Genomic DNA, 26,353 nt, shown 5'->3' with positions numbered 1-26,353 from the left:
CTGCACCAAAAGTGCAGATTTTCACCGGACAAGGGAATAAGTTAGGAAGATGTGGCCCCAAAATTAAGGAAGTTGTCTTTGGTACCCTGAGAAAACCCTCACAATACTCACTTCAGTAGCCTTGGGAAGCTGACAATAAGAACGTTGTATCCAGTATACAAATAGCCATTTAATATCCTCTATGAGGCAGATTAAGAAGAATTTCAAATACTGCCATCTGTATCCAACAAACTGTACAAAATTGATATTCGGTGAATTAGTACAAACTGGAATAAGAAGTGAATGAATACAAACTGTTTTGCAGATGAAACTAGGTTAATGATACTCTATGCATTCAGAATCCTCCCTGCCCCTTCTGAATTACAAATAACTAATTTATTGGCAGCCAAGGATATGATTCTTTTCTTTAGACAGTATGCCAGATTTCTTTAATCCATCACTGGAATATGAAATACAAAAAAACCAAACCCTTCATTTACTTCCAACTTCTGAAATTACAGGGAAATCGATAAAATTGTGCAGGGAATTATGTTAGTGTAGAATTTGCCCCCCCCTGCTGCTTTACTCATCTCTGATGTAAACTCACTATGGCCATGGAGTTATGTTGGGGCTGACTTTGTCCAACATATCTGAAAATATAAGTGGTATTACCATATGTACTATACTGCAGTGTAACATTTCCCATCTGTTTCAGTCTCAGGAGAGAAGCATTGAATCAAGCTGATTTCTTCCAAGGCAAACCACAGAAACAGCATTGCATAAAATTCTTTGCCCTCTCACTAAGGGGAAAGAGAAGATCATGTCCCACTTGAAACTTTAATCACCTGATAAAAATTGTTTTAATTACAAAGTTAGGCAATGAAAAACAAAAACCATACTTTTTTTTCCCCACACAGCCTTTGGGTTTTATCTTGAGAGAGGCTTAAAGTATCCTCAATTAAGTAGTTATAGTTCAGTGTTTTACAGGAGGTGCTACACAGAGCAAGCTGTAACTATTATCAGTTACCGATGGTTCCCTTTCACTTAGTAGCTCAGAAGCTGCATCTCACTTTCATGATGCTTTGGATCTGTCAGAATCCTTGTACAGTCTGGGAAACCTGCTTGTGCACAATGACTTTTCCAGTTTTTCTTTATTCTAACCAGGACAGACCTACTGCAAGAAATGTTTCAGATGCCTCCGATGTTATAAGTTATTTGTGGTGCTAGCTAAAATCAGAAACACTGAATTATATGTCTGTGAGATACATCTTGGGAGTGGTTTGGTTTGGTTTTTTTTTTGACAGCTCTGATAAAATGTTGTGTTGGATTTGGTAAATTTTTCCACTTAATCCTAATAATCTTGAGCAGGAAGCTATTTCTTTTCTTTATACATATGTTAGGCCATCTTCTTATGGAATGGAAGTGTTAAAGTGTTCAAAGTTAAGATTACCTCTGCACTTGGACTCTGACTGTAAAGGTCTTCATTGACTGCCCAAGGAGTGGGCAAGATTTATGTTCAAAGAAACTGATAAATCTATAAAGTCATCAGTAATCACATCAGACCTTGAATTTATGTCAGTTTCTGCTTGGTTTCAGACTTAGACACAAGTCTTTGTGCCATTTGGCATCATTCACTCTGAAGAGGAGGAGCACACTAAAATCAGATTACTGCAGAGTGGTGAGAATTTATGCCAGCACTACAACTAAATAGCCACACATAAAGTGATTGTAGCCTGCTGCGTGTTTTTAGAGTGATACCAAATGGCACAAAAGGTGATGTGCTAAAAAATATTGTAATGTAAGAGCAGAGGGGATGGAAAAATCTCATAGGCATTTTACCAATAATTGGAAGAGTGACTGAAAAGTTATGCAATGGTCCCTCTAAAAGGCATCGAATGCACTGAAATAAGATGAATTTCTTACTTACTGTGTGTCCTGCTGTAATGCAAACAGTTACCCTTATGAAAAGGTTTGATCCTGTCAGGCACTGAAGACCTTCAGTTCCCTCTGGAATGATTTAAAAGTCGATATTCCTTAAGTCTGATCCAAAGCTCAAAATCAAGCGAGATTGTTAGAAGGTGCTGTTTGCTCTTAATCAGGAATGAATGATACACCTTCGGCAGATTATAGCAAAACAGGTCTATCTCTACTATAGAGACAGAAGTATAAATATAATTATCTGAGTTACAGGTGAGAGAGGACCTTGGAGAGGAAATCCCAGAATAATATCTCAGTCCAGAGGGTCATTCAGGAATACCTTATTCCCTTACAAGAAACAATTTCGGCCACAGGGTTGTCAAGGAATAGCTAACAGCAAAAGTAGTATAACCATCTCTTGCATCCATCAGATGTCTTTCTCAAAATGACTTTTATAAGTTCAGAAACACATATAACAATTCTCCGGGCAACCCCAAAAAAGAAGCAAGGTGATAGATACACAGCAATCTGCTATATCCTGCCCCTTGTATGAACCAGTTTAAAATGACAACTCTGCCAAAACCAATCCCCACCAACTAAACAAGCAAAATAGCTCTCCTTGCACTTTGTCTTCCTATTAACAATTTTGAAACAAAAAAACTTTTCTGACATTGTTTTTCATGCTGGACACCAGCATGGTGAAACCAGCAGGGCTGTTGTTTAACAGCATCACTGATGGCATATCACTGGTCCCTATTTCAAAGCAGCACTTATGTGTCAGGGTGACTTTTAGAAGTGGCAGGAAGAACATCATTCAAGGATGTCAACATGCATGCCTGAATAGAGCAATTTGTAAAACATAAATGTTGAGACAGAACAATGTGACAGATTCAGCCACTTTAGACCACGTTACCTTTGAGAAGAGCAATAGCCCTCTGAAGATAAAGGAGAAAAATTAGAGTTCTTAACATAAATCACACTTGGAAAGATTAGAAAAAAAGACAATAATCTGCAAGGAAAATAGAGGCATTTTGTGTTTCACTTGGTAGCAAGTATGCCATAAGGATATATTTTTAATGATATTTCTAAAATTTCTAAAAGCTGCAGAAAAGTTGCAGCATTTCGAGCTTATAAAGATGAATGAAGGGAACAAGCAGTGATTTGTTTAAAATGCAAATACTCATTTGTACCAATGCAGGCCTGGTTGGTGTTGTGTTTTTTGGTTTTTGTTTTTTTGGTTTTTTTTTCATTTTGTAACCTGAAAGACAGACTGGGTGAGTCTTAGGGCAAGGATAGTTTGTCTGCATGACATAATGATCCTTTACCTGAGAATCCAGCCTTTTCTATACATTGCCTATACATTTCTATGCATTGCATGTCTCATTTCCACAATACTTCTGACAGGCAAGTACAGTATTATGATTAACCAGCATCCTTTCATGCTGCTTTCTCTTTCTTGATCTGCATCTGAGTAAAGAGGGAAATGTCTGGGACTGGTGCAGTGGCAGAATTGTTCAAACACCAGCTTTTTGGCAAACAAGCATCCCTAGAAGTAAAAAATCTTCAGTTTCAGTCTGAAAGCACAGGATGTAGACGTCCTTTTTGCTGTGAAACTTGGGAAATCTGTGAACCATTCCATCATTCTCCCTTTTCATTCCACCTTATAGCAGTTATTCCTCCTACGGGACATGGAGCAAGAAAGAATTTTTAAGATGGACTTGCTCTGATTTTTCACAGCCTGCATTTAAGTGTTTCATGAATTGAAGTTTCATTCCTGATGCCTCCAATCACATGATGGACAAGCCTTGCAAAATATTACACCAATACCAATAAATCTGAAAATGTCCTAATAGGTGGGTACACCCAGATTGGCCCTGATGTCCTCATGTAACACGTGAAATTAATTCAATTAATTAGCTGGTTGTTTAAAGGCAATTCCAGATAAGAGAATGTCTGTAGGCCTTGCATTGAAAAAAAAAATCTTGTTAAACCATTTCTTTTCTTATATTTCCACCTCTTTTCCTGACTCCTGTGAAACAGACACTATTTCAGACTTTTCGAGTACTCAGCACTTACCTGACAGGAGAACACGCGGCCAAACCAGGCCATTCTGGCTCAGCAAGCCAATTAGTTCATTACGAGAGTCCGTCTGTTTCCATTACTGATCACGGAATGGAACGAGTATGTTTGATTTTCTTATAAACATCATCATAATACCAGACAAGGAGCCCAAACCGTTTGCTTCGAGGTAGATGCTGTGGCATTCTTTTCTGCTCAGTAAATGGAAAGCAGCAAAGCTGCAGACACTCATCTGGACTCCTCATTCTGCTCCAGTGTAGGGGAGAATTATAGCATTTCCATTGAAAATGAACAATGTATCTCCTTTCTGCTTTGTCTTTTAGTTAAACAATATATGAATTAGTGCTGGAATACACAATAAGTAGATGTATTTCCTATAGAAGAAAAGTAAAATCACTTTTTGAAGTAGCCATCCTGTAAAGCAAATGACCAAAACGAGGTCAGAGTAAGGAAGCACAGGCTTTGTACAGTTGAAAGTCCATAAAAAGCAACAGAAAGACCCTTCTTAGCTTCAGCAGACTTTGGATCCAACTAAAGTTAGAGGCAAGGCCTCCTTCATCTCAGTGCTTTAGCCTTTACCAGATTCACTTCAAATAACAGCAAAAACTGTTTGCTTTACTCATTGTGTTTGTGATCAGATTCTCACAGATGAAAGTTCCTCGGCTCTGCTTCCCAAGCCATCACTGAGCAGCTGCTGGAGGATCATGAGTCACCTCTGTGTGGACTATTGCCCTTTCTAAGGCAGAACCAGACTAGTTCAAGATGTTCTTTAATTTCTAACCATTTAGTCACATCACTTACTGCAAGTGGATTGTGTGAGTCTGCTGGTAATGCAATAGCTGGACATTTGCTTTGTCCAAAGTGGAAAAGCCTGTGGTTTTTGAGGATACTATTAGGCGATTTTTTCCTTTTGCCATATAAATATGGTTAAGTCACGATCATGGTGCTTGCACAAATACAAAGCCAAAAGCAACTACAAAACAGGTCAGCTTCTCAGGTCATAGCACTCGATAACAAATTCTCATTCACCTCACTGAAATCAGGATTATGTCCCTTATGACATCTGTCACCCTTCAGGCCTACAACGACCATATTTGTTTTTCCCTGTACACATTTGAGCTTTTTTTTTGTGCCACACTTACAGGTCCTTTGAGACTAAATAGTGATTTTCCTTTCAGCTTTCCCTATTGGTCTGCTTATATACAGCTGCTAGTCTGCTTAGGAAGTGGGAAACCAGCATATGGTGAAGACTGTGCTGCCTTTTTTTTCCTTTTCTTCACTTTTTAGGATGGCCCAGGGAAATACTAGTCACAGCAAAATCTTTAAAAATGTGAGTGATCTGTAAACAGCATAAATGCAAAGTTATTCAGGATTTCAAATATTAAACTTTAATGTTCTGTACAATGAATCAGAGATTGACACAGATTCCAACAAACCATTGCAATAATTGCCATAGAATTGAAGTGCTCCATAGCCACTGTATTTAGGGCTTTGGGAAGAGGAGTAAGATTTTGCATTGACATAAGCAAATACTGTTGAGTTCTCATATTTTTTTTAAATCTTAGTATATATGTTTAGGAACCAATAAGAAAAGCTGGCTAAGGCAAGAATGTGGCTGTTTTACTGCAAGTCTAGAAGTAGGCAAGTCAGCTTTTTTTATAACCTTATTATTTCTATATGTTACTTGCCAGTGCTTTAGCACAAATCAGCTTTCCAAAGGATTTTGGAGCTAATGGTTAATCTTTACGAGCAGTGCAAAATGCATTATGTCATAACATGCTGACACACAGATCTACATCTGAGCACAGAGGGGGTGTCTTGAACAGACTAAGTCTTTCCAGATGTAAGTTTCCTTTGGAAACGTATTTAATACTTTCATTCTGCCAAAGGCTGCAACGTTTTTCATTGCAGCTCTCCTAGCTTATTTCTTAATTCATTTAACAATGTCCAGAAAGTTAGAAGCGAATATGAATGTCATTATATCCAGATGTCTTCAATTTTTCCTCTCTTCTTTCTGTTAAATGATGCCATCTACTGTAGAATAACTGAATGACAACCTTGTAAAAATGCAGAGAAATCTGCTTTGTTTCCTTATTACTATAAAATTTTGTCAGTCATTTTGTGACACATTTTAAATTTCTATGATTTCATCAATATCGTTGACTAAAATATAGAAAGATGAGTATTCTTAGTGTGAAAAATTTGTCACTGAGAAAAGCCTCTGCTTTTTTGTCTTGTCTTTTTGAGGTCTTCTTGTGTACAGGGAACCACTCATACACTGAGCTACTCAGCTTTTGCCACACTGCAATTCAGGTGTTTTCACGAGTCGTTAGAGAGACTCTAAAAAAATATTTCATTCATAATGCTACACTTCTCATTTTCAAAATACATTTCAGCCGCCTTGGTTGTCAGGAAACATTTGTCATTACTCTTGTCAAGGCTGAGCAGTTTGGTTTTTACTTAAGTGCCAGCAGTGAAATCCTGGTTTGTTAAAGGAGGAAAATGTTTCTTGCAGAATCAGTCAGCAATTAATTAAGCAGAGAATCGGCTTATTTACCTGGGATCCACTAATGTGATTCTGCAGTGTGAGAGCTGGGAAACCAAGCAACTTTTTTAGAAAATAAATCTAGCTTGGCAGACTAAGGAAGGATGTCTAGATCTTCAGAGGAAGTGGCTGTTAGGTGGTGTCCCTTGAAGAAGCATCTGATACTGTGACCCTCTGTCGTGGTGGGTGTGAGGAAGACGCTGTCCTGGAAATAAGCACTTCCTCTCCACCTCTCTTGTGCAGCATCTGAAGTTTCCGGTGAGCCACAAAATATGGAGAAGTGAAGGGAAAAGGAAAAATTAAATTTCTAAGTGACAGAAAATGTCTGAGTGGGATTAGATTTCATATGCTGCTGGAATGTTTTAGATTTCACTATTTGTGTTGTCAAGGGAAGGCAAAATACTGGCTCAGAGCCCGCTATCAGGCACAGAAAAATGTATTGTCTTGAAAATGTCTGAAAATGATTTTTGAAGCATTTTTGCATGTTCTTGTTGTTCTGATGAAGCTGGTGGTCAAAGTAGTGTCAGCCTTGACAAGTCAACATTTTTTTGCTTCTTTTGTAACTGAAGTGCAGAAACCACACACATAGGTGTCCACAGAAAGCCTGCAGTGGGGCTGAAACTGGGAAAAGAAAGAAACCTTCTGTCCCATGCGGTGCCCCATTCCGAGATCCCCACACTGGTTCTCCAGTCAGTGAGCCAGGAGGTCTGGGCTGTATTCCCCATTGTCCTGACAGAGTTGGTACAACTAGGTGATGAATTTCGTGGGTGACAGAGAGGAAAAAGTGGGATTAATGTGGACAAGGAAAAGCAGCTGAAGGAGAACTGGAAAGGGAGCAGAGACTGAAAAACTAAGCTCAGTTGATTATATGACAGTAAAGAAGGTGAACTGTTCAGGTGCAAAAGAGGATTCAGGGAAGATGAGAAGGAAGTTATGTGTTATGTGAAAGATGAAAATGAATAGAGGAAAAAGGGACTGAAGCAGAAGCAGCATAAGAAGAGAGGAAACATGTCCAAGTGTGTACCATCCCAAAGAGCATGAGGGTGGGTATGGAAACAGATACCCACAAATACAGAGAGAAAGGAAAAGTGTGTAAAGAGAAAAAAGAGACCAGTGTGCTAACGCAGTAGTGGGAAAGAGAAAAAATGGATATGATAGATGCCATGTGAGAAAAAAAAAAGGGACTCCATAACCCATAGGAATGGATTGCACTATACATTTGGACTCGGTCTCATACTACGCAATTATGACCATTACAACAATTTTATGGCATTCAGAATTTTCTGTCTGGAGCCATTGGTAATTTTCATGTCAGAGCTTTGAATTACACCTTTTGGCAATTTTTTTTTTTCTTTTTGAATGGTGATGTGTAGTAGGTAACTGATATTAAAGTTTTAAGTATGATGTAGGTATACAAATAGCTCTTTCTCCAGAATTTTGTGTTTGTAAACTTGATTATTTTGAATTATTCATGGAAAAAATCTCATTCCATTATTCAAGACATTCACTGATTATAATATTTGCAGTCTGAGGCTTCTAATAACTTCTACAAAACTTACAAGAAGCTTGTCTAACTTGGTAGTGTTATTTTCATATTGGTTTCTTGAATGACCGGACTTTCTGGTTCTTGTTTCTCTAAGAAAATACAGACCCAAAATTTAATCTTTGAAGCTGGTTTTCATTAGTCTCTTCAAATTCATTACCTACAACAAATTTGATCAGTAAAATAGCTGTTGGAAGGAATTCAAAAGCCGTGAATATTACAGATGAACAATGTTTTTTCTGAAAATACAGGCACTTGTAACATTTGAGCAGGCCAGATGACACATTAATTGCAACCCATTTGGGCAATTAATGTGAACATTCTTTTAGACTTATCACATGCATTGCCTTTCAAAAACACTTTGAAAAGACTTGGTGCTAGCTGTTAATACAAGATACTGGCAATAAGACTTCATGCTGGACAGATGTCTTATTCCACATCTATGTGGAAGTGCCCATGCTGGCACATGGGGGCCAATGATACACTTGTTTGAGAGATTTGGCACATTTGCTTTTTAGCTGCAGCAGAGAATTCAATTGCTAATTACACAGTAACTCAGTCTGAGACTAAAATTACTTGAGACAGAAGATTATCACAGATTTAATTGGGCTTTGGATCAGCTCCAGGAGGTTTCTGTTGATGTCTATTTATAGATTCAGAGCAGACTCTGCAATTAGTGTAACAGATCCTCCCAGTGTCTGAAGAGAAGTATTTAGCCTTTTACTTCACATGCACAAACTATATTATAGTAGAAAAAAACCCAGACCATCCTACAACTTTCATGTTCTTCATCTTTAATTTGGAAAACACATTTGAAATAATATTGAACACTGTTTTGTCTTTCTTTCCAGTCACAGGATGTACCCATCTTGGGCAGGTTTATGCTGACAGGGATGTTTGGAAACCAGAGCCATGCCAAATCTGTGTGTGCGACTCGGGATCTGTTCTCTGCGATGACATAATCTGTGATGATCAGGAGCTGGACTGTCCCAACCCAGAGATTCCCTTTGGAGAGTGCTGTCCAGTTTGCCCACAAACAACACCACAACCTACAAGGGTAAGTTTGTCCTCAGTGTTGCTACTTTGGTGTTGCCACCTTCTTGATCCATGTCAACCTCAATTCATTTTCTTTCAGATGCTCTTAAACATTTTTCTTTTAAATGTCAAACTTGCCACATTCTGACTCTAGGGAGATACGTAAAATGGGCAAATTTTACCAAATTAAATTAAAAAAAACAGCTTGAGCTTTCACAGAGTTTTATCTTTTTTTGTTAAATTGAAGAATACTACTGTATTCTACCATAGAATTGGTATCAGATCTGATAAAATACTTGTTAGTCTTTTGAGCTGTGCAGCTGAAAGCATGAAGTCCTTCAAGTCAGTTTTATGTAGACAACAGGCACAGATAAATAGTAGAAAGGGACAGAGGGCAGCAATTAGCCATTACATTTTTCCATTTTATGGAGAACTGTAGTGATGAGTGGCATTGTCCAAGGATCAGTATTAGGACCGGTGGTGCTTAACATCTTTATTGGAGACATGGACAGTGGGATCGAGTGCACCCTCAGCAAGTTTGCCAATGACACCAAGCTGTGTGGTGCAGTCGACACACTGGAGGGAAGGAATGCCATCCATAGAGACCTGGACAGGCTTGAGAGGTGGGCCCATGTCAACATCATGAAGTTCAACAAGGCAAAGTCCTGCACATGGATCAGGGCAATCCCAAACACAAATACAGGCTGGGCAATGAATGGATTAAGAGCAGCCCTGAGGAGAAGGACTTGGGGGTGTTGGTTGATGAGAAGCTAAACGTGAGCCGGCAGTGCTCACTTGCAGCCCAGAAAGCCAACCATGTCCTGGGCTGCATCAAAAGAAGTGTGACCAGCAGGTCGAGGGAGGTCAATCTCCCCCTCTACTATGCTTTCGTGAGACCCCACCTGAAGTACTGCGTCCAGCTCTGGCGCCTCCAACATAAGAAGGACATGGACCTGTTAGAGCGAGTCCAGAGGAGGTCTATTGAAGATGGTCAGAGGGCTGGAGCACCTCCTGGATGAGGACAGGCTGAAAGAGTTGGGGTTGTTCAGCTTGGAGAAGAGAAGGCTCTGAGGAGACTTTATAGCGGCCTTCCAGTACCTGAAGGGGGCTACAGGAAAGCTGGAGAGGGACTTTTTACAAGGACATGTAGTGATAGCACAAGGAATAATGGCTTTAAACTCAAAGAGAGTAGATTTAGGTTAGATATAAGGAAGAAATTCTTTACTGTGAGGGTGGTGAGGCACTGGAACAGGTTGCCCAGGGAAGTTGTGGATGCCCCATCCCTGGAGGTGTTCAAGGCCAGGCTGGATGAGGCTTTGAGCAACCTGGGCTAGTGGAGGGTGTCCCTGCCCATGGCAGGGGGGTTGGAACTGGATGATCTTTAAGGTCCCTTCCAACCCAAACCATTCCATCGTTCTATGAGTAATGCCAACAGCTTATTGGTTGACTGCATGCTCAATCTATGAAACTAATGCCAACAGAGGGTTAAAGAAAGACAATTTTCCAAACATACTGCACATCTGCATTTCTTATCAACCCAATTCGACATCATCACAGAGTAAATTTCATTTTGCAGAGTTATTGCTGACTTAATGCCCTGTAAAGGATAGGTGATTCAAGCCCTACATTGCTAATTTATCATCACCTTGTTTATAAACACCAACATTATCTAAACCAGTTGCAGCATCTTAACCTCAGGAAAATCAAAGATGTTAGTGAATGCCAAGTCCCCTGCCTAAATGCTTCAGGGAGTGAGCTGGCTATACTGAGCTCTAAGGTTATCTGAACATTTCATCCTTTTTTTTAAGATCCATGAAATTCTGTTAAAGTAGATGGATTTCCACAGGCACATTGAAGATCCTTGCCCAGAAGATGAGTGAAAGAGATGTGTATATGGAAGAGAAAGGGAGAAGATGTATTTCTGCAGCTCTATAGTTTATCTGCTTAAACATGAAATGTCGTATACAAATATGTCACCTAGTGTTGGTTGCACCATGCTAGTACAACTGTATTACTTCCAGGATTACCTGAGCTACTTCACTGAACAGTTTTAGAGGCTTAAACAAGTGGTACATACAAGCATGCTGGAGATTTAAGCACAGCTCCCTCTCTTGTTGAGTCTAGAGACTCTTTCATCAGTTCTGTGGTTCCTGATAATAAAGGATATGTGGGCTACTTCCTCCAGCCTCTGTCTTTGATATATAAGAGTTTGGTCAGGCCACTGGAAGCTCTCCTGCTGCCCTTGGATGGTGTATAGGGAAATGCCACCTTGAAAGACCAAAGATAGTTTCAACTGAATATTCTTTGCTACCACCAGCAGCTGAATACATGAAAACTGTTCTGAACTATTTAGAATCCAGATAGTAGCACATAACTCAATTATTAATTGAAAAATAAATTGGAGGAGTAGATCTGAGAAATTAAAATTAGCTACATTATCACACTTAGCATGCTGGACGGGAAAGATACAAAAAACCTGTCCCTTACAACTTTCCCCAATGGACTTCTGTCCCCATTGTGGACATTCTGTCCCCCAAAGCTCTACTGACTTTGTTAGTGCCATTTTTTTGCCTACAGGAGAGGTGTAGCTTTATGGATGAACTGTGAAAATGCAGATAGACTGAACAAAAACCCCACAGCTTTTAAATATACAGAATAAGAATAAATGGAATTAATTTGATAAAATTATATTCCAATGTTTAAATGTGTTTTACTCTTGTTTATATATATATATACACACATACACACACTCAGTTTTCGGTTTTATTTTTATTTTCTTTCTTAATTACTTTTTTTTTCTAGACTCCTGGACCGGTCCACCGTGGCCCCAAAGGAGATCCTGTAAGTGCAGCTTTTTTTTTTCCCTCCCCCAAGGAAACTAACAAAAGCAAGAGCCAACTCCTATAGCTCTGCGTATCCCATTCAAGCTACTGAGATATCCAGCTTTCATTGATGTCTGCACTGTCTGCAGGACTGTGCCATATAGTTATTTTGAAGTAGCCCTTTAGCTTCAATAAGACCCTCAAAAATTTGAACTGGAAAAACACAGAGAGAGAGAGAGAGTTTAGTTCAAACCGTTTTACATTTGTTATTTTTTGTTACGTTTCTTCCCAGTAGGGGAAAAAAAAAAAAATCTGTGCACTCCACTAGCAGTACTAATTTTAGATTCAGGAATTGACTTTTTTAATATTTCTAGTATGTTTGATCAAATATCAGCCGCAATAAGGCTCCAGCAACTAAGAATTGTTTCAATGTGTAAATTTTGTCTACTGTCTATGTCTTTCCCGAATGTTCAGTTCTGACCTTAGTTATGTTTAACATAGAAGGTTTGGCACCACAATTGCACAGACTTTGTTACAAACGGAAGGAATTGTCCTGCAATGCTCTCACAGTTGGAGGCAAGTGCCAATGTCTGTACCTGCTCTGTTTGTGTCTTCACAGGGTTCTCCTGGGATTCCAGGCAGGAATGGTGCCCCTGGCCCTCCAGGACAGCCAGGGAGTCCTGGAGCCCCTGGTCCCCCTGGGATCTGCCAGTCGTGTCCCAGTATAAGCGGAGGTGTAAGTCATCATTATGTTCAGCTTCTGCCTTGTTGCTCATAAGCATACAAAGCAAAACTTTAGGTACCTATCCCTTGCACCTTCACACGTACTCTTCTTTCAATGGCATCTGTCTCTCATCTGTGCCTTTGAAAATCCCAGCAGAGTTGTAGGTGGGGGTTTGTTGTTGTTTTAGGGTTTTGTCCACAAAATTTGGCTGGAGTCCACTTAAATCTCTGTTTTATCTTAATTTTTAAAACTTTTGGGGACAGATCTGATTAAGGATTTATGTAACTCAGAAATAATCTGATCAGGCAGAAAGTGTGCAGGAGGAAGTACATCCCCCCAGGCTTAATGATTAGGGAACTCTCTTACTTTCCTATATTTTATGCAATCTGTGTTTAATAAAGAAACATTCCCAGGAGACTAGACTGAAACTCAGGTCCTCTGCTTGCAGGAAAGTGCCATGTAAGTGCTATTTGTCATGCTCCCTCTTCTGACCCACTGAATCTTGAATTCTCTTCTCAAGGGTAGGGCAGACTCAGGGAGAGAACTGATTTTTACTAAAGTTTCTGTGCAGTTGGATTTATTAAGGCAGCTGAGCCACAGCTAGCACTTCATTAGTCACAGGTAAAAGAAATGAGGAGACTAATAATAAACTGTTAAACTGTTGCATTCTTTAATGCAACAGAAAATATTACATCGACTTCCTTGAGTGACAACTAAGTCCAACAGAAAAGAGGCTGATAAAGAAAACGGGGGAAAGCTTAAAAGGAGTCAAAGAAGAATTAGGAGAGGGGTAATTTTTTTCAGCTCAACTGAGGCCCAGCTGTCAAGATGAAAACTGGATGTACACAGCATAGAGAGCTAACATTACCATGACCACAAAAGAAAGATATTGGCTGGGCTTCTCTTATGGATGGTTTTAAAATATGGCAGCTATATGTCAAACAAGTTGTACTCAATAGATACAAGTGAGTGATTTCCATACATTTGCCATACCAATGTAAGAAAAGACTTATTTGATTTGTAGAAATCATCTTTTTTTCTTTTTTTTTGTTTTTTTCTTTTTCTTTTTTTTCTCTTTCTGTTTTTCTCTATTTCTTTTACAGAGTTTTTCTCCACAGTATGATTCCTATGATGTGAAGGCCGGTGGAGCTGGTATTGGTTACCCACAGCCCATTGTAAGATGATAAAGCCTTTTTTCTGTCCTTTTTTTTTTTTTAAAGAACAAATTTTCTGTTCGTAGATTGTACCTTGGATGTGTATGTATCCTGATTTTTAATTTAACAACATAAGTTTCTGTTTAATTGTTGCCTGCAAGTGGAATGCAATGTAAGGGAGCAGTTTGCTTGGCAATATCATTCTAGAATGTAACTATAGATTATCTGGGTTTTTTTGCCTTTTGTCTCTCTTTCTTCCTTTTCTTACCTTCTTTTTCCTAATCTCTCTGATTTGCTTTCTTACACTACCTAAACATTTATCCATTTCTCTTGTGCATACTCTCCTCATTTATCTGCTTTGGTATGCTTCTACTAATTGCTTCCCTCCCTTCCACCACTTTTTACTGCTTCCACAGTCCCTAATCTTCTTTATCCGTTCACCAGCAGTCTGTTCTAAATCAATATGATACTCCACACTTGTTCATATTTTCACATCTCAAATTTGCCTGATAACAAGCGAGTAAGCCCCTCTTATAATCTTTTTTTCATCCCAGAAGCAGTCAAAAGCTTTTCACTTTTTGTTGTTACAATTACAATTTTTTTACCTACAGCTATTCCGACTGTGCAGTAAGGATGCTGTATCTTCCTGCTAGGCCTGGCCCAAGCTTTTCACAGTTTTTTTAGTGGGATAAAGCATGGATTTCCTGAAAGAGTTAAGCATGAGCTATGCTTCCCATATAAAATAAACCTAAATGTTGCACCTGATGATTTTCCTTTTAGGCACTAAGATTTAGAGATATTCACCACTGATGACATGGAGTGTTCTTGATTCAGGGAATCTGCTGTACAGAAGATGTGGTGAATTGCTATTATTTAAAAGTGGCTGCTGCTTTATTAGGTATAATCATCATTTTCAGTCCAGTGCTGCATAACAAGGTTTGAGTATCTCATCTTGTAACATGTCAAGGCAATTCCCAGGAAATGTGTTATTTCTCAGGGTTCCTTTAGATCATCTTCTGAAATACATTTTACTCACCATGACAGCTGTTTATCCTGAAATATAATTAATTATTTTCTCACCTTTATTTTAATCTGTTCATTTCTACCTTGTTCATTTGCTAATATGATCATCCATGCATTGGTCATCTTCAACCATCACATTTTTGTATTTATTCATGTGTTCATTTTCAGCTCCTCACAGATTTGCGCACAGCTTATAATATCATCCACATTTTGCTACTTGGTGTCATAATACGGGATGTGCTAAACCAGGCAGATAACTGAAATACCTTTCAGTTAACAAACATGGTTACTCCTCTCTATTTTTGCATTTTTCCCTGAGGGGCTTAGTGATTTCTTATACTCTGATCCCTGGACTTGGGTTAAAAAAATAATAATTTCATTGGGTGCCCTAGTATGTCTTTAGCCAGAATTGTCTGTATACTTTCAGGTCTTATGTTCTTTTATGTTGCATCATGCAGTGCATGACTGCAAAGCCAATAACAGAGCAGTTAGAGACAGATGTGACTAAACTTGCTAGAACTAAAAAATGTTTATTACTATCATTATGTGGATAAAATTATTTATTAACATATAAATTTAACTTAAAAATTTAATTTCTCAATTTTCAACTTAACCAAGGTTAACCTGCCACAACTTTCAGTTTAAATAATTATCCAAACTGAAATAATTTGGAGGAGTAATAAAATAAAAAATGCCAGCTGTAGCACCAGCATTTTTCTGTGGGTGGTTACCATGCCTGGTATTTTCTCAGTTACACATCTCTCCACTGCTGTCTTTCCAGTGGCTTTTCACTGCTTGTAGACTGATCTTATCTTTTGCATCTCACTTTCTCTTTACTTGCTCATACAACCTCCACATATTGTCTTTGTCTCTTTCCACCGGTGCATATATTCTAACTAAAATATGCTCATTTGTTCACAGTCTGGAGATGCTGGCAGCCAGCAAGTGCCATACCTAATGATCAGTTTCTTTCCTCAGTGTGTACCTTGAAAAAAAATAACATCTTGTTTGTTTATAGCCATAAGTCTAATTAATTGATTGCAGTTGATGAGTTGATGGTTCCAATTCATCCTAAATCCAAACTTATATTGTACCAAATGAGTTCTAATAATTAACAGTGAGGGACTGCTCATTGTGTTCCACATTGAAGGCAACCCGATTTACCCAGACACTAACTGCTCTGCCACTTGGTGTACTCCTTGTCTTAGAAAACAGCAAATATTACAGTGATTCTCTTTTTCAGACAAAATACAATCTGTGAACTAATATTAACATAGTGTATGTGTAGTATAATAGTATACTATACTATGCATACCAGTATAGTATAGCTATACTATTAATCTTGTATTATCATAATTGTGTTCCCGTAACATCTATAACACATGGCCTATTCTGATACCCTATGATGATATCCCATAAAACACATTATGTGCAATATTAAGCTATGGAATATACTGCCAGTACTGCAGCACACAGTGATTCTCATGTAATTCATATGCCTTAATGGTTTTGGCTGTATCAAACCCATGGAGAGTTAAATTTAACAAAAGCTTTTTTTAAAGAACCACACATAGCTGCAGTAAATCACTGTGCTCATTTTCAAAGGTTTTCTGTTTTGCAGAATCAAATGCTTTTGTGGTTGTTGCTACAGGAAGTAGAAATATTAGCACTCTTCCCAAATTGAGAGTTTCCTTAATAGTTATTTTGCTCCCTTTTCATCAGTTAAAATAAGGAACAGTGTTACTGGTTTGAGTTAAAACATACATCTATGGAGATTCATCCTCTGAGTCCTCTGGTTAGTCTAGACATCATTTATTTTTTTTATGGCTTAGTACTGTTAAAGTCCAGAAAAGGTTTCATTGGGGAAAATGCTTGCCTTACTGACAAGTAACAAAAATATGGCCTTAATTCAATATACCTGTAAGCCCTAAATCATCTAGGGTCATAAGCAGAGTTTATCATACAAAGTTCTTCTAATTGGTTGTATATGTGTATATACAGCTGTTTTTCATGAAATATAGTTCATTATTGTCTCGCTTTTATTTTCATCTGTTTGTTTCTACCTTGTTAATTTGCTATATGTAGTATAGCTCCTGAACGCAAGTGAGAAATTTTAAAATTAGTTTTAGAAAGCAAAATCTGGCATCAATAGGCTAGCAAGCAAGTTTATTAGTACACTTCAGCTCCACCACTGAAGGTGTAGGGTTAGGCTAATAAATCTCAGTTACATGGCAGAGAAGCTGAAGCCCCTTCATTTACTCTGTTTAACAAATGAAGAGTTCCAGTTATCTATTCTTCCGGTTTAGTTAGCTGAAAAGCTGAGCTGTAAGCACCCTCCTGGGGGTCAAGAGAAGGAGAAAAGTGACTCAAAAAGAAAAAAATACAGCTTTGAAAATATCTTGTGGAGTATGTTAGCTAAGGCTGCAAAGAGAAACCCAGTGATCTCTTTTCTGAAGGGACTGTAGGTACCAGACAATGTGTTTAGCAATGTGTATATATACTGCTGCTTCTTTTTTATTGCACCAAGTGCATGTCACTGTAGATTTTTTTCTCTGTACTAATATGTAAAATTTTATTTCACAGTTATTGGTGACTGTTGCAACTACATTAAGCTTTATAGCTATATTACAGTAACATAATGACTATTTTTTTAATCTACACTATAGACCGGCTTTCCAGGACCCCCTGGCCCCAGTGGCCCCCCTGGCCCACCTGGTCATGCAGGTCCCCCTGTAAGTAAAATTAATCTTTTCATAATCATTTCACATTCTTTTATATGATCTAGATACTATGCTGAGGGATTCTGTGGATAAATGACATCTTCTGTTAATTGGGCTGTACCCTCTATGCACCATCAAGACTCAATGGCTGAGGGCTAAATACTGTACTTGCTTAAGTCTGTGTATCCCAGGGTGTTTTCTGAAATTCCTTGGGGTGGTGGCTAACGTTGTCCTAAGACATGCCACTGCCTATCATCCTCTGTTAACATTCCCAAATGTTTGTTCATACAAAAATTTAACAGGAGAAAGGAAAGTGGAAATCCTAATACATATTCAGTGAACACACAAAGGGTATGAGTTTTTTGATGTACATCTCCTTTTAGAGGAGTAGTTTTAATTCTTTTGTCGTGGAGGCACTCTCTGCTTGGTTCTGCTAATTTCACCTTTGGTCATGTAGTGACAGTTCTGGCTAACGTTTTCCTTACAATTATGAGATTATTATAAAATAGAGTAGGACCATGGAATGATGCATGGAATTGTTCACATCCTAACTGTTTTTCTGCTGCATTACAGGGCTCTGCTGGATACCAAGGCTCCCCTGGAGAACCAGGGCAACCTGGCCCTCCTGTATGTATACATTACATATTACTATATTTGTTAAAGGCATGATCTTACAAGCATGAATCTGTGTCATGGCTGGAGTGGATTGAAATTTTACAGTTCTCCTGTCTTTTTACTATCACATATGTCAAATGTACAAGTATTTTATGACACGTAATGCATTTTTAATTTTAAAGACTTAATATTTATTATTATAGTTACATATTAATTATTTTTCTACAGGGACCTCCAGGACCTGTTGGAATGATAGGCCCAGTTGGTCCACCAGGAAAAGATGTAAGTTCACTATTATTCATCCAGTGATTAATAAATTGGAAGAAAGAAAATTCATTAAATGGTAAAATAGCAGAGCACGTTGATACCATTGCATTTAAGAATTTGTAACATCCCCCTGTTTCTCAACTTGACACGACTGTAAGAACTACATTAGGTTTCCATTAGTTATAGATGTCCATTCCAAAAAAAGTTTCAATTTTAGCAGGCAATTTGATTCACACAATGAAAAAAAAAAAAAAAAAAAAAAAGCCTAAGCATGAAATACCCTCTTTTGATCTGGTGCAAAATAAATTAGCAGTTATAAAGAAAAGCAAATAATAGTGATAGTTGCAAATCTTGCTTTGGGAGTTAACTCAATTAAAACCACCTTTTGTGTCACAGCTGGAAATCCTGAATAGGTATAGTACAAGGTGAGACAATCAGCTAATTTTTTTGTCGATTTTGAGTGTTTCACCATGAAAAATAAGTTTGCTCTGATCGTCTCTTCGTAAAAGTTGGCTTGAAATAAATGTGATGTTAACCAAAATCTTGTTAATAATTGAGTTTATAAATTCTGGCAACTGTTTTTCAGAAGGCAGTCATATACTGAATTGTCACCCTGATATTAATTTTCCCCACTGTTTTTGGAAGAACTTTCACCTGCTTATTCCAACTTACCTTGATCTACTAGGACTGGGTCTTTGCCAGTAAGTGACGCAATAGCAGAGCAGTCAAAACCTTTTATTTTCCTTCAACAGGGAGAACCAGGAAGACCAGGCAGAAATGGAGATCGTGGAATCCCTGGATTACCGGTACAGAAAATCCCCCAATAACAATGGTCTTCTAATCAAAGGTTTTGTTTTCCTATTTTAAACTGGCCAAGTGAACATGACACAATGAACATTGGCTTGTGCCCTTCATACTGTAAGTATGTGATTTATTCACCTTTCTATATTTGTGTGTTTAGGGTCACAAGGGACACCCTGGAATGCCTGGAATGCCTGGGATGAAAGGTCAACGAGTAAGTATTGAGTATATTGAGTATAGCTGAGTCTGTTACTCCACTTAAATTACAGTGTTGCACTGTTGTACTCTTTCAGTCATCAATTCCCAGAAAAAGTGACTGAATCATTGAATTAAAGATCAATTTCTGGACAATGTAATCGCACCTTCTGTAACAAAGACACTTAAATTTTATCCAGTTACCTCAGTTGTAGAGCACCACCCCAAATGCTGGGCTAAAGCATGCCTTCCGGAAAAAGCATAATTTCTTAACTAATGGCCATGGAGAGATGGAAAATTCAGAATTTTATTTCAAAAGTGTTCCAATACCAGATAGCACTCATTATTAAAAATATACCCCCCTATATGAGTTTGTCTTGAAGCTTAATATTTTGCCAAGGGGAATCAAGCTTTCCAGAACACAAGAGAAATACTAATTACAGAGATGGTTTTCCTTTCCCACAGGGTTTTGATGGAAAAGATGGCGCCAAAGGTGACAGCGGTGCTCCTGGTCCAAAGGTAAAACACTAGTGTCATCTTTGTAATAGAAAGAATAATACTGTCCATCGATTGTTATACAGCTACATTTTTGCATATTACGCAATTATAAAAATCCTTTAAACATTGAAGAAACTCATTGAATATCTCCATGAAAAGAATGAGAATCGTTCTAAAGGAGTTGGACTTTCTGAACCAGATCATGTCCCGATTTTCCAACCGTAACAAAGATGAGATTATGAAATGAAAGGACATGCCTGGATCATATGACTTTATTGCATAATGTTATAGGACCAAGTCTTCCGGATTTTTTTGTTGCTCTTGTTGTTTAAATATTTTGTTCTGGCACTTGTTTTAGACTTATCAGACCTCACAGACCTCAGTTCATGCTGAGGACACTCAGCACCATGAAGAAAGGGGCAATGGATTGGGCTGTTTTGTTTCTATGTCTCTTCCCGTTGAATAAACAAAAAAATGTTCTCACCAAAGTTCATTCTGTCATTGATGTTTTCTTTCCATAACAGGGTGAAACTGGTCTTCCTGGAGCAAATGGCGCACCAGGCCAGCCAGTAAGTATGTGTATCCTGTAGTATTTAGATGGAAGTGCCCATGACACTTCCCTGTTAACAAATTTAATTATCCCACCACATGCATTGAACAATACTGAGATATGCAAATGAGAGCAATGTCTCTTTGCTAGGCCATATTTGGAAGCCACATGACAGGTTTGTTTTCTTATGTTTTCTAGGGACCAAGAGGTCCAGCTGGTGAAAGAGGAAGACCTGGGAATCCTGGTGGCCCTGTAAGTAACTGCAGTGGTTGTTCTTATCCACAAGCAGCACATATTTAGTTTCAATATGTTGAGAATTCCCTGCTTCACAGATTTACCTTAAAGCAGTTGTAATACAAAGGGTTAGAAAACCATATAACATCTGTAAAATCGTACATGAAAACTCTTCAGTTCCCAGTTAAAGACATAACACTTTTAACTCACAACATGTTCACCATCTTATTCTCTATTTCGTTTTTAAATTAATAGATTACATGTTGAGGGAGAGTTCAGTGTTTCAGCAAAGTCTCAGGTTCAGCCAAGAGGAATAGGGAGGAGTAGAAGCAAAGGGCAGCAGCAGAAGGCAGAAAGAGGAAAAAATGCATTCCTAGAAGTAGCTTGCAGGAAAAAGATAAAATTACTCTTTGAACAAGATTAGGATATATTCTTTGCTCTGAAGGTCACAGTTCATAGCATCCAGCACAATCAACAAAGCACAGCTAAAGTGTAATCAACAGCAACTTGTTCGTACAAACACTACATAACCTGAGTAGCAGACCTGGTCTAACATGCCTAAAAGACAGGCCACAGGATTTAAATCATGCCACTGTCTGTTAGGTTTTTGGACTGAAATTTTATTCTTTTATGTGAATTAGAAGTAACGTTACTGTGAAATACACAGCATCTATTGCAATCTCAATGATTTAACCTTAACAACTGTCCACACAGATGATGCTTTGAAACTGTTTTTTCCTTAAAAAAATCTAATAAGAATACATTTTTGCATCTTGCTGTCTCATCATTAGAGTACGAGTCACATAAAGTGATTGATATCCTTTCAATAATATTTAGTTAATTATTATCTAAGAATTTCACTGTTGAGGAATCCTTGGGTTATGGTAAACTAAGTGGGAATGTAGAGACACAAAAAGATGGTCTGTGAGTCATGGGCATATGGGTTCTGTGCCTGGAGTAGTGCTCTGTAACCAACACCTCTCTTCTTTCTGTAGGGTGCCCATGGCAAAGACGGATCTCCAGGAGCAGCAGGCCCACCTGTAAGAAGACAAAGATCTTTGACTTTTATTTGTATTGTATCTTTTATTTATCTGTATTGATCTTTTATTTGTATTGCTCACAGCTAGTTACTTCTAGCTGACGTTCTGTAGTGCCGGCAAACCCAAGACTGGGGTTGCACTGGCTTAAGGATAAGCATTTTATTGAATTATATTGCATAACTTTGTTGGTTAAGTGAAATACAGTGAAATATGAGAGCTTTACCACTGTAAATCAGAAAATGCATACATCCAAACCTAGATTGTTCTCAGAGAACAGATAGATGTATAGAATGGCTGTTCTCTGTGCAGATCAAATTTTTAATGGTCTTATAAAATACATTATTTAGCTGTCTGAGGTGAGCAAAAATTTTTCCTTCCCATCTGCCTAGAAACCTGAGCATGTCCACTTGTACTTGTAACAGCTATATTGTCTCCTTTTTCTCCTACACCTTTTTTTATAATTAAAACAAATTTTGGACTTTTTTTATAATCATCTAATCTCTTTAATGACAGTTTTCATGTTTTCTAAATTTACAACACAGAAATTTATCTGAACATGTAAAAGTCAGGGTATCTAAGATGTTGGTGTGATATTTTAGGACTAGCCAAACTTCATCTTCTACACCATGATTTATATTGGCTATTTTTCCAGGTGTTTCCTTACTCAGAGAAAAATCTCATAATCATACTTTTTTTTTTTAAGCTTAAGATGAATTCCATATGGCTTTTACCTCTTGTATTAATAACATTTCTTTCACTTTTAAGGGTCCCCCAGGTCCCCCTGGAACTGCAGGATTTCCAGGCTCTCCAGGTTTTAAGGTATTCAGCTAAAGATGCATACTAATATAGGATTTGGTCCTCTCTCTAGTTAGCCAGCTTATGTCACTATACATCTTTATCTTATGAGTCCTCCTTTTTGTATTCTAGTGTTTACAAGCCTAGAACTTAAGTGTTTTCGTATGCAGTATGAGACAAACCACATCCTCATCACCTTCACGAGTACCCAACCCCAAAACACCACGAAGTGGTAGACTCAATGCTTTATGTTGCCTTATGGGAGGGGCTCAGTGAACCTCCTGCAACTGGAAGAGTCGTGCAGCATGTCCTGGCTGGAGTGCACTGGTACCTTGTGCCTCAGCACCACAGTCGCCATGCTGGTTTGATTTTTGCACTCAGGTGGTGATGGTGGTAACCTTCTCCCCGAATCACACAAAGATGCCACAGCAGAGGAGGAGCCCGTGAAGCTAATACTTATTGCCCTGGAGACAAGACTAAAATGCATTAATTTACCCTTTTTCCTGTTTTTCCGTAGGGTGAAACTGGTCCTCCTGGTCCTGCTGGTTCTAGTGGTAGTCCTGGAGAGAGAGGGGAACCTGGTCCTGCAGGTCATGCTGGGCCACCTGGTCCTCAGGTACATAAATACCCCATGGGAACTGGCAGGTGTTGTGCCACCTGCTTTTCACAAAGCTCTACGAGTCCTTTGATTTAAGGATGCTGGGTTAGCAGCATCAATTATTTAGAGATTTCTTTTTTCAGGGCCCTCCTGGAAGAGCTGGAAGCCCCGGCAACAAGGGTGAAATGGTGGGTACTTTTCACATCAGTCTTTTGCTGCACTGTGTTGGTAAGGGTCGTTGTTTGGACTGGTCAGAATCCAACAATGCTGTGCTCTTTTCATCCTGGTCTCTTTTTGACTCTCTACAGGGACCTGCTGGTATTCCTGGTGCTCCTGGTCTGCCAGGAGGCCGTGGTCTTCCTGGTCCTCCAGGTACCAGTGGAACCCCTGGAGCAAAAGGCAGTCCAGTGAGTTACTAGTATTACACTGGTTGTACAAACAAACATGGTAGAAGTAGTTCTGATACTATTAAAAAAACACATTGCATTTGTCCAATTCACTTGAGATGGTCTAATTAATTATTTTATAATAATAATAGGCAATTTTAAAAATAAATACATATTTCTCTTTCATACATTACTTCATATATTGCTATATATAAAAATTATGCATAAATATGATAATGTTTACTTGCTCTCCTAAATTATCTATCAAATCAGAAACACACAACAGAAAAATAGCTTCTCTAAAATGCCTACATTAAACTAAATCTGTTATTTTAAAACCTCAGTTTCACCTGTTCAAATTCCCACAGGCTGAGTATATGGTCCACTATACCTAGTGAGTTGTACCTTCTCTTACATTGTTGTTTACCCCAGTATGCTCTTTCCTGATAGCTTTATACCACATGTAGTTCTTTCTCAAAGAATCGCTCAAGGACTTCAAGTGGAAGTCACAATGATGTCTGAAGTAGCTCAAAAACAGACATAAAATTTGACTCAGTGGTGTTTAAGATTGTATAATTTCTTTACTGGATTTTAAGGAGCCCCACATCCACGTTCAACTAGTGTCTGCTAATTTGTTTTCAGAATGTAAAATAATGAGTCAATAAATTCAAAGATATCATATCTATTTCTAGAATAATACCCTGTTGCAATCCATAATTTTAATGGGATTTTTTCCTGTTTAGGGAGAACCTGGTAAGGATGGTGCAAAGGGAGAACCAGGCCCAAAAGGCGAGCGTGTAAGTGATTTTAAAATGTATTCAGAGATTTCTTCCCGGGAAGTCTGAACCTTGAATCATTCCCCATACAAAACCCAAGGTTTTCTTTTGGAGACTTCTAACCCCACTGGTGGGCTTTTTTGTTGTTGTTGTTGCCAGGGTGAAAATGGCACCCCAGGTGCTCCTGGACCTCCTGGTGAGGAAGGCAAAAGAGGTGCAAATGGCGAACCTGGCCAGAATGGCGTACCTGGTACACCTGGAGAAAGGGTAAGCTGCTGTAGATGACCATGCACAAAAGCTACATTCTGATTTGATACAGAGACAACAAAATCTGGTGTTCAAAATACTTTGAGGAGAATTTTGGTTCCATATCTGTTCTCAGCAAATTCCAGATGTGAAACTGGGTTATGAAACTGGGAAAAACTCTTATCTAGTTCCTCATCTGAATTGCAACGCTTGGATCTATCTCAGTCTGAAATAAAGTAATCACTTTCTTCTTTCAATATTGAAGAAGCAGTGATCTTAGATATCTGGAAGTTGTATCAAAAGATTTGTGCTGAAAAGCAACCATAAACTGGGAGAACTACACAGGGAAAAAAAATACACAAACTTAAAAATTACTTCTCAGTTAACAGAAATGAGCAATCACAAAATTTCCGCTCTGGAAAGCGAAATTAAAGCAAATTCTCCTGCATTCAGGGTATGTCTTTATGTCAAAATCTTTATTGTCAATAGATCTTAAATGTCAATAGTGTTAATAACGATATTGTCAGAATGTCTTCTATGTTATATCTTCATTGCCAACAGTTTTTCTGGCTAGTTGATTCAGTACCTTTCCAAAGAGGATTCTCAGAAAGGAATTCCCGAATTGATTTATTCAACAAAATAAATAGCACCACCCTTACAAATTTTAGACTTCTGTTCCCATCTCAACCAAAGGAAATTGTGCTGATCTATTTATAACTCCTAATTTAATAATTGATTGCAGTATGTGCTGAAGCTATGAGGAAACCAAAGATACACAGTGAGCAAATTCATTATATTAAATATATGAATGGGGCTGCAAATTAAATATTATAATTCAAATATATTGTAAGCAATTATGATGGTAGACAATAGAGCTCTTCTCAGTACTGAATTAGAAGAAAATAATTGTTCAAGATGGAGTGTTTTTTATATTTTTGTATTTTTTTGTATTTTTTATATGAATTTAGAAAACTCATTAATAAACTAACTAGTGCATGGCTGGGTAAAAATAATAGAGGACAGCCTATGATTTCAACAGGAGGGTTATATCCAAAGAGAAAATAATTCTGTAGACTTTCATGCTACAGTGAAATGTCATTTCCAGCTATTTCTTTCATTAATGTTCATAATAATATGTCTAATGGTAAATAGTTTAGAAAAAAAACCAGTTGCCATTACCTAAGTCATATTGCCTATGATCCATATTTTGTTTTCCTATTTGGCAGGGCTCCCCCGGTTTCCGTGGCTTACCCGGTAGCAATGGACTTCCAGGTGAAAAGGTATACAAGCCTTCCTCTAAAAAAACCCCAAATTCCTGTAGAATACATGTGAATTTGAATGGACAATTTGAGATTCACTATGATGCCAATTTCCTTGCTGTAAATGTCAACATCTCTTTTTTTTAGGGTCCTGCAGGTGAACGTGGTAGCCCAGGTCCTCCTGGCCCCAGCGGGCCCGCAGGAGAGCGTGGACAAGATGGAGGCCCAGGTCTTCCTGGAATGAGAGTAAGACGGGATGTCTCCAGAAAATTAGATTTAACTCCATTAGAGATGCCTCATCTGAGCTGATACAATAGAAGATCAAATTAGAAAAAATTTCTATTAATTCCTTTGAGTACATATATGGATAGTGCAATAGATAACCATGCAGAGATACGGGGCATTCAGATAACATCTGTCACAAATGAATGAGGAAGCTTAGATGAACCTGAACATGTTCCCCAGTTCTTGGAGTATGCCATGCACTGTCATGAGCTATGGCTTTAATGTCAGTTATAATATAAGATGTTAATTATATTAAATATAAATATA

At 38.2% G+C, this 26,353-nt stretch overlaps 1 protein-coding gene across 1 annotated transcript in view; it reads left to right on the top strand.

Annotated features, from left to right (window-relative positions):
* The window catches only part of LOC104461563 (collagen alpha-1(III) chain-like), a gene marked incomplete at its 3' end in the record, with an annotated part of 34,773 nt that extends 8,726 nt beyond the window's left edge, over positions 1-26,047 (top strand). Inside the window, exons 2-23 of the mRNA XM_010073198.1 lie at positions 8,684-8,692; positions 8,921-9,120; positions 11,901-11,939; positions 12,540-12,656; positions 13,748-13,819; positions 17,488-17,553; positions 18,115-18,168; positions 18,385-18,438; positions 19,176-19,229; positions 19,385-19,438; positions 19,885-19,938; positions 20,442-20,486; positions 20,666-20,719; positions 21,697-21,741; positions 22,507-22,560; positions 23,054-23,152; positions 23,278-23,322; positions 23,443-23,541; positions 24,264-24,317; positions 24,456-24,563; positions 25,769-25,822; positions 25,949-26,047. Of these exons, the coding sequence (XP_010071500.1) occupies positions 8,684-8,692; positions 8,921-9,120; positions 11,901-11,939; positions 12,540-12,656; positions 13,748-13,819; positions 17,488-17,553; positions 18,115-18,168; positions 18,385-18,438; positions 19,176-19,229; positions 19,385-19,438; positions 19,885-19,938; positions 20,442-20,486; positions 20,666-20,719; positions 21,697-21,741; positions 22,507-22,560; positions 23,054-23,152; positions 23,278-23,322; positions 23,443-23,541; positions 24,264-24,317; positions 24,456-24,563; positions 25,769-25,822; positions 25,949-26,047 (1,529 nt within the window). The remainder of the gene's footprint in view (positions 1-8,683; positions 8,693-8,920; positions 9,121-11,900; positions 11,940-12,539; positions 12,657-13,747; positions 13,820-17,487; positions 17,554-18,114; positions 18,169-18,384; positions 18,439-19,175; positions 19,230-19,384; positions 19,439-19,884; positions 19,939-20,441; positions 20,487-20,665; positions 20,720-21,696; positions 21,742-22,506; positions 22,561-23,053; positions 23,153-23,277; positions 23,323-23,442; positions 23,542-24,263; positions 24,318-24,455; positions 24,564-25,768; positions 25,823-25,948) is intronic.
* Between the last annotated feature and the right edge of the window lie 306 nt (positions 26,048-26,353).

Source organism: Pterocles gutturalis, unplaced genomic scaffold, assembly GCF_000699245.1.
Source record: "Pterocles gutturalis isolate BGI_N339 unplaced genomic scaffold, ASM69924v1 scaffold6062, whole genome shotgun sequence".
In the NCBI taxonomy this organism is placed as follows: Eukaryota; Metazoa; Chordata; class Aves; order Pterocliformes; family Pteroclidae; genus Pterocles; species Pterocles gutturalis.
The sequence above is the reverse complement of the archived record's forward strand: the minus strand, read 5'-3'. Positions and strand labels throughout refer to the sequence as shown.